The sequence below is a fragment of the Bidens hawaiensis genome, unplaced genomic scaffold (assembly GCF_021521415.1).
Source record: "Bidens hawaiensis isolate Kalapana, Puna unplaced genomic scaffold, B.hawaiensis_p1.1 tig00419535_1, whole genome shotgun sequence".
Classification (NCBI taxonomy): Eukaryota; Viridiplantae; Streptophyta; class Magnoliopsida; order Asterales; family Asteraceae; genus Bidens; species Bidens hawaiensis.
In genome coordinates this window covers 443,448-455,664 of record NW_027504893.1, presented here as the reverse complement: position 1 = coordinate 455,664, position 12,217 = coordinate 443,448, and the positions used below count along the sequence as shown (strand labels likewise).

General features: G+C 34.6%; 1 protein-coding gene across 1 annotated transcript; it reads left to right on the top strand.

Annotated features, from left to right (window-relative positions):
• The first annotated feature begins 674 nt into the window (after positions 1–674).
• LOC143609301 (small ribosomal subunit protein eS1-like) lies at positions 675–12,217 on the top strand. The gene is made up of 15 exons (XM_077084093.1): positions 675–828; positions 918–947; positions 1,005–1,096; positions 4,927–5,010; positions 5,536–5,641; positions 6,389–6,399; positions 6,475–6,489; positions 6,534–6,601; positions 6,717–6,790; positions 10,037–10,097; positions 10,187–10,292; positions 10,952–11,089; positions 11,177–11,362; positions 11,466–11,666; positions 12,012–12,217. The coding sequence occupies exons 1-15, from the start codon at positions 675–677 to the stop codon at positions 12,102–12,104; spliced, it is 1,419 nt and encodes a 472-aa protein (XP_076940208.1). The 3' UTR covers positions 12,105–12,217.

The window sequence follows — 12,217 nt, the reverse complement described above, 5'->3', positions numbered from 1 at the left end:
ATCCTCTTTATATTTTTTTTCATTCCATTCTTTTTCACCCTACTTTCTCAACACCACCACCACCACCACCACCATCTTACCACCGCCGCATCCACCATTGTCGTCGTGACCCCCCAACCATTGTCATCCCCGCGGCCTGACCATCATCGCCACCACCGCTGTCACTGCATGGCCTCTACCACCTGATCGCCGCCACCCTACCATCGCCATCACTACCAATTCTAGCATCGCCACCCCACCCCCACCATTTAGGATACCAAACAACATAAAGTAGTAACTCATTTTATTATCATAGGTTAACCAAACAAAACAAATGACTGATAATGATCCATTTCATTCCTCGTTACCTTCAACTAAACATACCTTAAAGGTGCTTAAATTTTTTGGAAAAATCATACTTTTTAGTTAAATTATTTATATCTAGATTCTATATTACATATAAAACATTTTAGACACGTAAAATGGTAATTTGAGAAAATTAAGACGTTGTTATATTAATTTCACTCTTTAATTTTCCGTCATCCCTCCCTCCTCTCTATTGAAAACTCTGGCATCCCCAATTAATTTCATTTACAAGCAATCATATTGATTTATGAATCGTCATCTGTTCAATTGATACCAGTTTCAATTGAATTCTTAACAGATGGTTTCGGCTTCCATTGATTTCATAATGAATGGCTATTATATTCATCGATAACTTGTGTTTCTTTAACGAAACCAGTTCTTATTGTTCAGGTTCAATGAAATTGTGTGAAGCAGAGGTGAAAATGAGAGCAATGACAGAGACACCGGTGGTTGAAGCGGAGGTGAAGATAGGCTCGAGATCAGGTAACTGTTTTAACCTAATTGTAAGCTTTGTGGTGTTGAACGATTGAATTTATTGTTTTTAACCTAATTGATTGTGTTGGTGTTGTAAGTTTGTTCTTCATTACTTTCAATTTTACAGGGTTAGTGATGTCTCTCTAGCTGTAAGTTGTTTGGTTTTCATTCTTTCAATTTTGCAGGGTTACTAAGTCGATCAATTGAAGTTTTTGGTGTGCAATCGCTTCAACTAAATGTCATCCCGAAATCCGATGCTTCCAAACTCACTTCCAAGGTATGGATTTCATAGGGCTTCCAGTAATGCTTTGTTACACAATAGATATATTTTTCATGTTATTTTATTTATTCCTGATGTGCCTGTTCAAGAACACACTGACTTTGCTGTTGGCGAACATAAAGATGAACTTATCTGGATCACATTTGCATTAGTTGACGGGATATGATTAAAATTTGGAAGAAACAGTGCTGAAGTTTCACTCCTTCAAGAACAGGTTTGTTTTTAATATATTTGGGTTACCATAGATTGTTTGCATATATATATTAAGTTGTATATGTTTCTTTAGCAATCTCCATTATCGTCAACTATCATGAGTGCAAATTAAAGGAGGTTGGTGTAGATGCCAAAAGTTATTATGATTCCAAATTTTTAATCAAATATATAACCTTTAAAAGTAAATGATGAATGGTTATGTAAATTAGTTAACCTTTTCTCATTACTTAATTTCTAAATTTTCATATTGTATGTTATATTAAACAATAGGGATAGACACTAATCAAAGTCACTGACGCAAAGATGGATCTTTTGGTTCAAGTGCATTTCTACTTTCAAGTCAACCATAGTTACGAAAGCAATGAAACAACAAAGACCAGGAAACTATAATCATGAGACTGGCCAAAATACTATATATGCTGATTTGGTTTTCACCTATATTAACTTATTTATTATAAACAAAAAGTTACTAATTGTAAGGGCCCGTTCCCGGTAGCCCTACTTTAGCGTCGGATTTACTCATAAACACAGTTCTTACAAATCAGAGTTAATTAAAACTTTTCGCGGAATATAAAACATCAACTATTCGTTACAAAACATTAAATCTTTTCTTTGATACCATAACACAAAACATTATATTTAAAACATCTTTACTTCTATCTTCAGATGCCGGTCGTTCAATCCATGCCATGTGCCGTCCTCATGCTAACTATATAATCAGCTCACCTGCGTGCATACTAAAAGTTAGCTACGCTGAGTGAGTTCTAGTTAATCAGGCGACATACAATACATACACATATCATACATACGTACATATCCGAATATACATATCCATACTTACCCAGTTACCTTTCTATCATACATACATACATATCTACAATCACTAACCTCAGTCTACCGAGAGTACGTTCATAGTCCGCCGTCTATACCTGTACTCAAGGTCGTGAACATGAAAAAGATCCGTAGTCCTTACCTATGTTCACCATTTATGGTACGTGCAAAGTCCGCAGTCCTTCCCTATACCATCCTACATTTACAACACGTACGAGGTCCGCAGTCCTTCCCTATGTTGTAACCTAATTCATAGCACGTACGAGGTCCACAGTCCTCCCCTATGCTATCACAACACAATTACAGCAAGTATAAGGTCCGCAGTCCTTCCCTATGCCGAATCCTATTTCATAAACACATATAAGGTCCGCAGTCCTTAACTACGCCATCACATGCCAAGTCTATGTCCAACGAAAGTTAGAGGGATTTGCCATCCTAACTTACAACGTCAGACGTAGAACTCACATACCATTCTTGTACCTGCATACTCTTACTTCGTATATACAATAAATACATCATAGCATAAGAACACTCTAAGCGTTCTTCACATCATTCATTTAACAATCATACTCCTTGTCGGTACATGCAATATCCGAAGATCGTTCACGCTCCGACAAGCATTCACTCATAACGATCATACATCATCCATATATAATATTCATATCCTTATTTATAATCTGACAGTACGCGCAATATCCGAAGATCGTTCACGTACTGACAAGCAATCATTCATATCTATCACATATATCATATATAGCATACACTTACCATATCTATCACATATATCATATATAGCATACACTTACCACTTAAGGTAAGTGTATTAACTAATCACATCGAGTATGCACACAGCCCCGAAAAACATAACAAGGAAGTGGGGCTAGAAACTCACCTGAACTCGGTTAGGTTTACTGTTAATGGTTGTCCTTCTCTTTAGCTGTGCGCGACTAACTGTATAACAATTACACGTATCAATTAACTATCACTACCTATAACGCGTTCCTGGTCTAATTGTAACCCTCAACTAACGGGGGTTCGGGGGCAGCACCCCTGACAGCGGGGTTCTAGGGGCGGCAGCCCCTAGCAGGGTCCAAGGGGCAGAGCCCCTGGCTGGGGTCGAGCTGCCAGGTCAGCTTGGAAAAATTTTATTTACATTAACTGTCTTAACACATTTTTCATTAGGATTTTAATTTATCTTCTAACTCGTTAACTCATTCTTCATAACGAATTAAGTCTGATTCGCTATTCGGTTCGTTACCTTAAATGTAAGCGAACATACAGGTTAGGCGAACTTAACTCAAGTGAACTTAACTTAAGCGAGGTTAACATCAACGAACTTATCATCAGTGAAGTTAACATCAGCGAACTTAGCATCAGCGAAGTTAACATCAGCGAACTTAGCATCAGCGAAGTTAACATCAGGTGAACTTGTATGAGTAACGAACTTAACCAGCAGCGAACTTAATCAACAGCGAAGTTATGGAGTAGCGAACTTGTACATCAGCGAACTTGTACAGCAAGCTTGCTGTAGCGAGCTGCTGCTGCCCCGGGTTCATTTTATCAACAAAAACACTCGTTTTACAACCCTTAATCCGCTCGTTTATGGTTTGGCTTTAATCCCAGCCATTCTCCAGTCCGATTGCGGCCCAAACTCGACCCGTTTGTAATATAAAGTATGAACCTTTAAGGCTAACGTTTAAAACTAGATTTAGGGTTCATTTTAGACGAGCCGCACATGTTTGCAGGTCCATTAAGTTCGTTTTGTCAACAAGTTTACAACCTTATGGTTCATTTCTACCAGATCTATTCTACGTTTAAGTTTCGATACTAACCGTTCATAAAAACGTGAACTTTATGCTTAAAAACATACCTTGCCGGATTCGTTTGGTCGCGGTTAGTTTGGTTATGAATTCTAGATCTTGCGTCTATCTTGTATATGGAAGATATATTAATAATCACGCTCGCACGATCTCGTTCTTCCCTTTCCTCTCTCGGCCGCGATTAACAAAGACGTGTGTGTGTTTCTTTGAGCGTGTAGAGATTTTGGAAAGATGGAAATGTGAGTTAGGGTTTTAGGATGGTTTAAGGGGTATTTATATCCCTTAAAGCCCATGAACCTAAGGCCCATTACCCTTTAGTCCATCTTAGTTAATCCAAGTCCATGATCTTTTCCTTATTACATGCTAGTAAATTTTAATTGACGCACGACAACTTAACACAACTTTCTTTATTTAATATTATAATATTTGGGATGTTACACTAATTAAGTTAATTTAAAGTTCAGGTAAATTTGGGTTATAAGAAAAATGACTTCGGCATCAAAACGGGTCATTTAAAAATATTAGTTTACTTCATGTCAAAACGGGTTTTAACCAAAATAGAGTGAGTTGAAAATAGTGGATTTAGAAAAAAAAAATAATTAAATCATATTCACAGGCTTAAAAGATGTGTTTTGATGAGAAGGGAAGCCATGGGCAAAATGGTCAACTTGCTCAAAAGGAAGTTAAATAATTCCAGCATTATTTCGGGTGTATTTAAAAGTATGATGATAACTTGGTTGTCTGGTCATGAAAGACCTTATTGTCGAGTTTGACTTTTCTACGATCAAAATTGATTTTAGTATGAGTTGACATTTTTGCTCTGTTGACTTTTTCCTTGGTCACCATTGATGCTTGGTGGCCTGTTGTTGTTTGTATGCTTTAGTAATCAGATTTAACATTTACAGAGTTGTTTTCATGAGAAAATTTTGATTTTTGCTGAATTTTGAGCTTAATGTTTGACAGGAAATATATGAAAATTGGTCGAAGTGGTTGGTTTTCTTCCTTGGTGAACGGTTGTTACTCTTTATCTTCGCGATTCCACTCTTTGTAAGTAACTAAATACTTTAACTCCTACCATGTTCCTAATATCACCCACCAATGCATCCCCAGTACTTTATACATATTTCAACAACTACACATGATCATTTTAGGATTAACTTTAATCAAGGTAACTCTTAGTTTGCCATTTGTCTAATTAAAGATTCAAACACAACTTCCTTGTAATACCACCATATAAACTCTGTAATCCATTTAATGATTTCAATCCATTTTTCTATTGACAATTTCCATCTATCTATGTTGGTTGAAGTTTCATGTTCCATTGTTACTTATCTTTGAAATTTCAGATAAAAATAGCTCAAATTACAATAATTAGCAACAAATTTTCACCAACTATTTAATTCAGTACCTAAAATTCATAATTTATTACAAAAGGAATTAATTATTTTGGTCATCTTCAACCAAAACTTGTTTAAAACTTGCATTAGTACATGAGAGTTTGGAGTGAAGGTATCGGGGGTCAAACCTGGCTATGTTATATTGGTATCACTTTTGTTCAAGTCATTTAAAAAGTGTAATTTGAATCCTATGAAAACGGTTCATATGGGTCATTTTAAAAAGGTATCCACTTGGATCGGGTTAAAACGGGCCGTTTTAAAAAGGTACCAGTTTGGTTCAGGTCAGAATGAGCCGTTTTAATTAAAAAAGTATCAGTTTGGTTCGGGTCAAAACGGGCAAAAAGGCAATTTCGTTCAGGTCCAAACGGGCCATTTTATAATGCTATTACTTTTGTTCGGTCATTTTAAAAAGTTATCAATTTAGTTCCAATAAAAACAGTTCATTTAGATATCGATCTGGTTTGGGTCACAATGTATTATTTTAAAAAGGTATTGATTTGGTTCGGTTCAAAACTGGCCATTTTAAAAAGGTATATGCAGCAGGTTGTTGATTACTGAACTGAATTTGTATGATGCTTTGTTGTAGGGGTGATAACGATTTGGTTTAAACGGTTCATATAAAATGGGTCATTTTAAAAAGGTATCTATTTGGTTCGGGTTAAAACGGGTTGTTTTAAAAACGTAGCAGTTTAGTTCAGGTCAACATAGGCCGTTTATTTTAAAAATGTCTCGGTTTGGTTCGGGTCAAAACATAGTCATTTTAAAAGGGTATCGGTTTCGTTCAGTTCAAAACGGGCCATTTATAATGGTATTACTTTTGTTCGTGTCATTTTAAAAAGGTATCAGTTTTGTTCTGATAAAAACGATTCATTTAGATATCGATCTGGTGGTTTCGGTCACAATGTATTATTTTAAAAAGCTATTGATTTGGTTCGGATCAAAACGGGCCATTTTGAAAAGGTATCTATAGCAGGTTGTTGATTACAGATAACTGAATTTTGTATGATGCTTTGTTGTTTGTTGTGTAGATATGGAGATGGTTAGCCGACTAATAATGCTGCAAGATTTTATAATTGGTTAGCGAGGTAAGTTATAATTGTTGTTTGCATTTTAGATTGGAATTATGAAGGTAAGATCTAAGGATTGATTTAGACTTTGTTGCTACTTGTGCAGGGAGATGACAAAGGAGTCTGGCTTTACAAAAAAGTCTTAACCATGCGTGGGCTTGCTTTACAAAAAAAGTGAGTACCAATTAAACCTACTTCAGGTAAAAAGATTTTCTTTTAATTATGATAAAAAAATAATTTGAAGAAAATTTTGAAAAGTTTGATGAATTTAAATATTTAATATTTGCAGGGTGATTGCAAACATTGATGTAAAACTTGATTTTGTTCTCCTTGCAATTATTAACTTTGTTTCCAAACTTATAGGTAGTGGCTTCAAGCTCCATAAAAAGTTATACATCTTAGTTACCTCAAAACAAAAGGCATACACAAATCATACATTTGACTTATTTTGGTAGAATGTGTTATATCCAAGCTAAAGAATGATGTAATTTAGAGCCTTTCTTTATAGTAAATGAATTATTATATACACCAGAAAAATGTTAAGTGCTTAATTTTGAAAAAGAACATGTATTGGTTTTGTTTTAGAAAAATATGGTTTCACATACAAATTCAAAATACAATCTGCAAGAAAAATATAAATTTTGGTATCGTAAATGATGTTACTATAACACTAAACCGCTTCGTGTCCCCGCTGCAATGTACGGGCTCTCTTACTAGTATGTATAAGATGGGTTGCAACCTTGAATGCTTTTAGAGTAACATTTCCCTTATAATTAGCTATATAAGAAATAACAATTAGCCTTATGGCTAAATGGTATTGGGGTGATAGTTAAAGTTTAAGGGGTGTTTGGCCTGTTTTTTTAGTGAAGCTTATAGTTATTTTTACAAAATAAGCTTAATTTAGTGTTTGGTTTAGCTTTTTAAGCTTATGCTTATTAGCTTATATAGGCTAATGTGAAGAAGCTTATTTGAAGATGGTTTTTCGCTTATTTGAAAAGGCTTATTTGTGTAAGGGTATAAATTACTTATTTACCCTCAAATGATGGTGGATTAATGATTATTGAAGCAATTTATTAATATAACAAATTAAAGAGTGGTGAATTCAACAATTTATTAAGATGCATAATTAATAAGAGACAAATGGTGGATAATTAGTGAGACAAATGGTAGAATTTCATAAAAGAGACAAGTTGGTCGAAGTTGGTAGATACTGATTAATACGTTGATGGAAGATCAACTCTTACCATTAGGGATGAGATCGGGACCGTACCGGTACCGGTCCCGAAAATCACGAATTCTTGGCACCGGTACTGAAATATTCGGTTCGAAACCGGGACGGTACTGGTATTGAAGGCAAAAATTCAGGAAATACTGGTCCCGTACCGGTACCGAAAGTCAAAACTTTGGTAATGTTTCGGTACCGGTACCGACACCAACAGGTACCGGTACTCATTTTGTTCATCCCTACTTACAATCAATCTACCATTTCTCAAACCATTAACTCTTACCTTAAATCCTATTTATCAAACACCCATCTACCATTTATCAAACATCCATCTTCGTTTGGCCTAGTTTTACGTCTTCCTCGATATAAATTTATCCAAAAATGATGATTTAACTCATAAAAACAAAGTAGATACATATACAATATAAGATATGTGATAATATGTAACCATGCCCCTTTTGGTCATTTTACTAACATAAGCTAAATAAAAAAAGCTAACACAAACACTTAAAAAGAGCTTATTAACTTGTAGAATATAAGCTAATCCAAACACTTAAAAATGGCTTATCAAATGATAGCAAATAAGCTATAAGCTTCAAAAAAATATAAGCATAAGCACAAAAATATAAGCTAGGCCAAACACCCCCTAAGATGTTAAAGTTTTAGGTTTGAAACCTTACTTAAGGAGGTTTTTTCACAATTACGTGTTTTCTACTTGATATTCTTGGGTGAGTCAGAACCGGAGCGTCAAAATCAACATGAACGATTGACATCACGTTTCAGGAATGCTCACCGAAGTATCAGGGGTGGTCTCTTGAAAAAAAGTTATACAAGGAACAAATAAAATGGATAGTTCCCAAAATGATCCAAAATAGGAAAGAGAAGAAAAAAAATGATCCTAAATGGATCCACATTCCCAAAGTAACCCATGGAATATGTACTGACCAGACGCTTTGGGAAAATAAAAGACGAGATTTGTAATCCAATCAAAAGTAGACACGTGTAAAGGTTCTTACACACCAGACGAGATTTTCAAAAATCTCAAAAATCTCGTCTGTTCCGACCATATTTTTAACTAAATCTACTTTTTAGAAAACAGTCCACAAAGACTGTTTAATAATGTTTCTTCTTTGGTTAGTCCATATTTTCTTTTTCTTGAGATTTGAGCTTTTTAAATTTCGTCTTGGTAGACGCATTTACATTTAATTTGTACCAAAGAGTTCATATTCTCAAGTTTTCTTATCTTTTAAGTTCAAATCTCATAACATTATTCCTATATCTTCTTGTTTATCTTGTATACAATCCATCATCATTAACATTCCATTCCAAATGAAGTATAAGAGAGGAGATCAAGTCGAGATTAACTTATATGATAATCGTGAAATGTGTGTTACCTTAAACCGAGCTTCAAGTAAACTCAACAACTTCGAATGGTTGATGTTTGAATCAAGATTCACACCTCCTCGTTTACAGTTTGTTGGAACGTATTCACAACTTCCATCATCATTGTTTTGCCATATACCACCATAACACATTACAATATTATCAAATTCCATGAAAACTAATTGAAGACTAACAAGATAAATACAGAAGTTTGAAGATAAATTCGAAGTACATGAAGAATATGGAAGAACATTAAGAACAAGGAAGAAGATCCATACTTATTTATTTATTAATATTTTAATTTATTAAAGTGGGGTCACATAAAACTTAATTAAAAATATAGTCGGAGTAGACGGAATAATCATAAATATTGTCGGTCAAGACGGAATACTAATAATCTTATCGGTGGAGACGATATTAAAACTCTTAAAACTTATAAAAAGAAAACTTGAGAATATGAACTCTTTGGTACAAATTAAATGTAGATGCGTCTACCAAGACGAAATTTAAAAAGCTCAAATCTCAAGAAAAAGAAAATATGGACTGACCAGAGAAGAAACATTATTAAACAGTCTTGGTGGACTGTTTTCTAAAAAGTGGATTTAGTTAAAAATATGGTCGGAACAGACGAGATTTTTGAAAATCTCGTCTGGTGTGTAAGAACCTTTACACGTGTCTACTTTTGATTGAATTACAAATCTCATCTTTTATTTTCTCAAAACACCTGGTCAATACATATTTCATGAGTTACTTTGGGAAGGTGGACCCATTTAAGATCATCATTTTTTGTTCTGTTTCCTATTTTAGGAATTTATCCCATAAATAAAATGAGAGTGAAGGATTCATTCATAAATTAGAGACGGAGGAAAAGAAGCCATAAAAGTGGAGGGACTAATGATGCAAACACTTGAGTGTATATAAATTGGTCTATTATCATCTGTTAGGTTTTGAGGTGCATACCCTCTTCTGTTAAATAATGGTATCTTCATTTCACTGATACTCCTTGACTTGCAGGAAGAACAAGCGGATTTCCAAGGGGAAGAAGGGTGGGAAGAAGAAAGCGTCAGTCACTTACACTTATTTATATATATATATATATATATTTAATTACTTCTTCTGCTAATTGGATTTTATATTAATTAACATTACAGAGCTGATCCCTTCTCAAAGAAGGATTGGTATGATATCAAGGCTCCGTCTCTATTCACCGCCAGGAACGTTGGCAAAACCCTCGTTACTCGTACGCAGGGTACGAAGGTCGGTCAATATTCATTCGTGTTTATTTGTTGCGTTAATTTCATTTTAATTTTTAGTTTAGACTTTAGACTGTTTTTACATTAATTGCTATCGGGCTTGTAGTTTATTTTTTCCAATTTGTTCAACAGGCTTAATTATTTATTTACTCTGTAAGCATTTGGGACGGGTAAGGGGTTAATTAGGGTTCTACTACAGGCGTCTAGTTTGAACTCAAGTTCATCTTGTTTATTGTTTATGAATTATTATTTAATTTTGTAATTATAAATATTTATACAATAACATTTGTTTATGCGTGTGTATACGCATAGCATTAAACAAAACAAATATAACTAAAGAAGCTTGTTTAGAGTTGCTATCCGGCTTGAGCTCGATTTGTGAAGCCTGTCTCGAGTGGCTCATGACTCATGAGCGGACTCTGTTTGTTTACACCCCTATGTGTCCGACATTATTATGTAAATGGGTTTGGGATTTTAATTATCAAAACACGTTTCATACTTGATCCCTTGACATCTATTACCCAACCCGTTGATCTTGTTATGTTTTCTAAGAGATTGTGTACGGTGAATAAAACACTGTCATAAGTTCTATCTAAGCGATGCGCCTTATTAGTAGCGTCTTTAAACTACATGTGTTAACACTTCAATTCTGAATATAAACAGATTGCCTCTGAAGGACTGAAACATCGTGTTTTTGAGGTTTCTTTGGCTGACCTCCAAAATGATGAGGATCATTCCTACAGAAAGATTCGATTGAGGGCCGAAGATGTTCAAGGAAAGAACGTCTTGACCAACTTCTGGGTATTGTACTTGCCATATAATATTTGTTGTGCTCATATTGTTTTTTTTAATTTGTGTTGAACACTATTTTTGTTTAATTTTTGTCAGGGGATGGACTTTACAACCGACAAACTGAGGTCGCTTGTGAAGAAATGGCAGTCTTTGATCGAGGCATATGTTGATGTGAAGACCACTGACAACTACACTCTAAGGATGTTTTGCATTGGGTTTACTAAGAAACGTGCCAACCAAGTCAAGAGGACTTGTTATGCACAATCTAGCCAAATCCGTCAGGTACCATCTTATTTATATTAAGCGGTCAAGTGGAGTTGGTCTTTTTTTTTAATCTTTAGTTGGAATTTATAAATAGATGTTTATTTTTGTGATTTGTTTGTAGATTCGTAGGAAGATGAGGGAGATAATTGTGACACAGGCACAATCTTGTGACCTCAAGGAGCTTGTTCAGAAGTTTATTCCCGAATCAATTGGTAGAGAGATTGAGAAGGCGACATCTAGCATTTACCCGTTGCAGAATGTCTTCATTCGCAAGGCCAAGATTCTAAAGGCACCAAAGTTTGACATTGGCAAATTGATGGAGGTATAGCTTTTGTCTCTCTCTCTCTCTATATATATTATATATATTACGGGTTTGGATCAAATACAAATGAAATTAACTTGCTAAACGTGAGAATCAAGTAGAGTAATTATATATACAAGTAGAGTAATTACTCTGATAATTATTCTATGATGTAATTACATAATTACTCTACTTATAAATATAATTACTCTACTTGATTCTCACGTTTAGCACGTTAATTTCATTTGTACGTTAACCTTCCCCTATATATTACTATGCTAGTTTTTATTATGGTGTGTTTATTTGGTTGGAATATTCATGTTCTTGTATCAAGTAATGATAATGTTCTTTATATGCAAATAATAGGTGCACGGTGATTATTCGGAAGATGTTGGTGTTAAAATGGAGCGACCCGCAGAGGAGCCAGTTACTGAAGCAACTGAAGTGATTGGCGCTTGAAAGAGTTTTGAATCTGTTTTTTTTCCTTCTTTATTTCATAAATTTTTGTTTCATGGAGATCAATGGTGATGTGTCTTATTCAAGTTGATGTGCAATTTTGTAGTTTGGTGATG

Coding starts and splice junctions, on each gene's coding strand:
- LOC143609301 (XM_077084093.1), top strand. CDS start 675: ATGGCTATTATATTCATCGATAACTTGTGTTTCTTTAACGAAACCAGT. Junction 948..1,004: donor ATTACTTTCAATTTTACAGG/GTTAGTGATGTC, acceptor TCAATTTTGCAG/GGTTACTAAGTCGATCAATT. Junction 11,667..12,011: donor ACATTGGCAAATTGATGGAG/GTATAGCTTTTG, acceptor TGCAAATAATAG/GTGCACGGTGATTATTCGGA.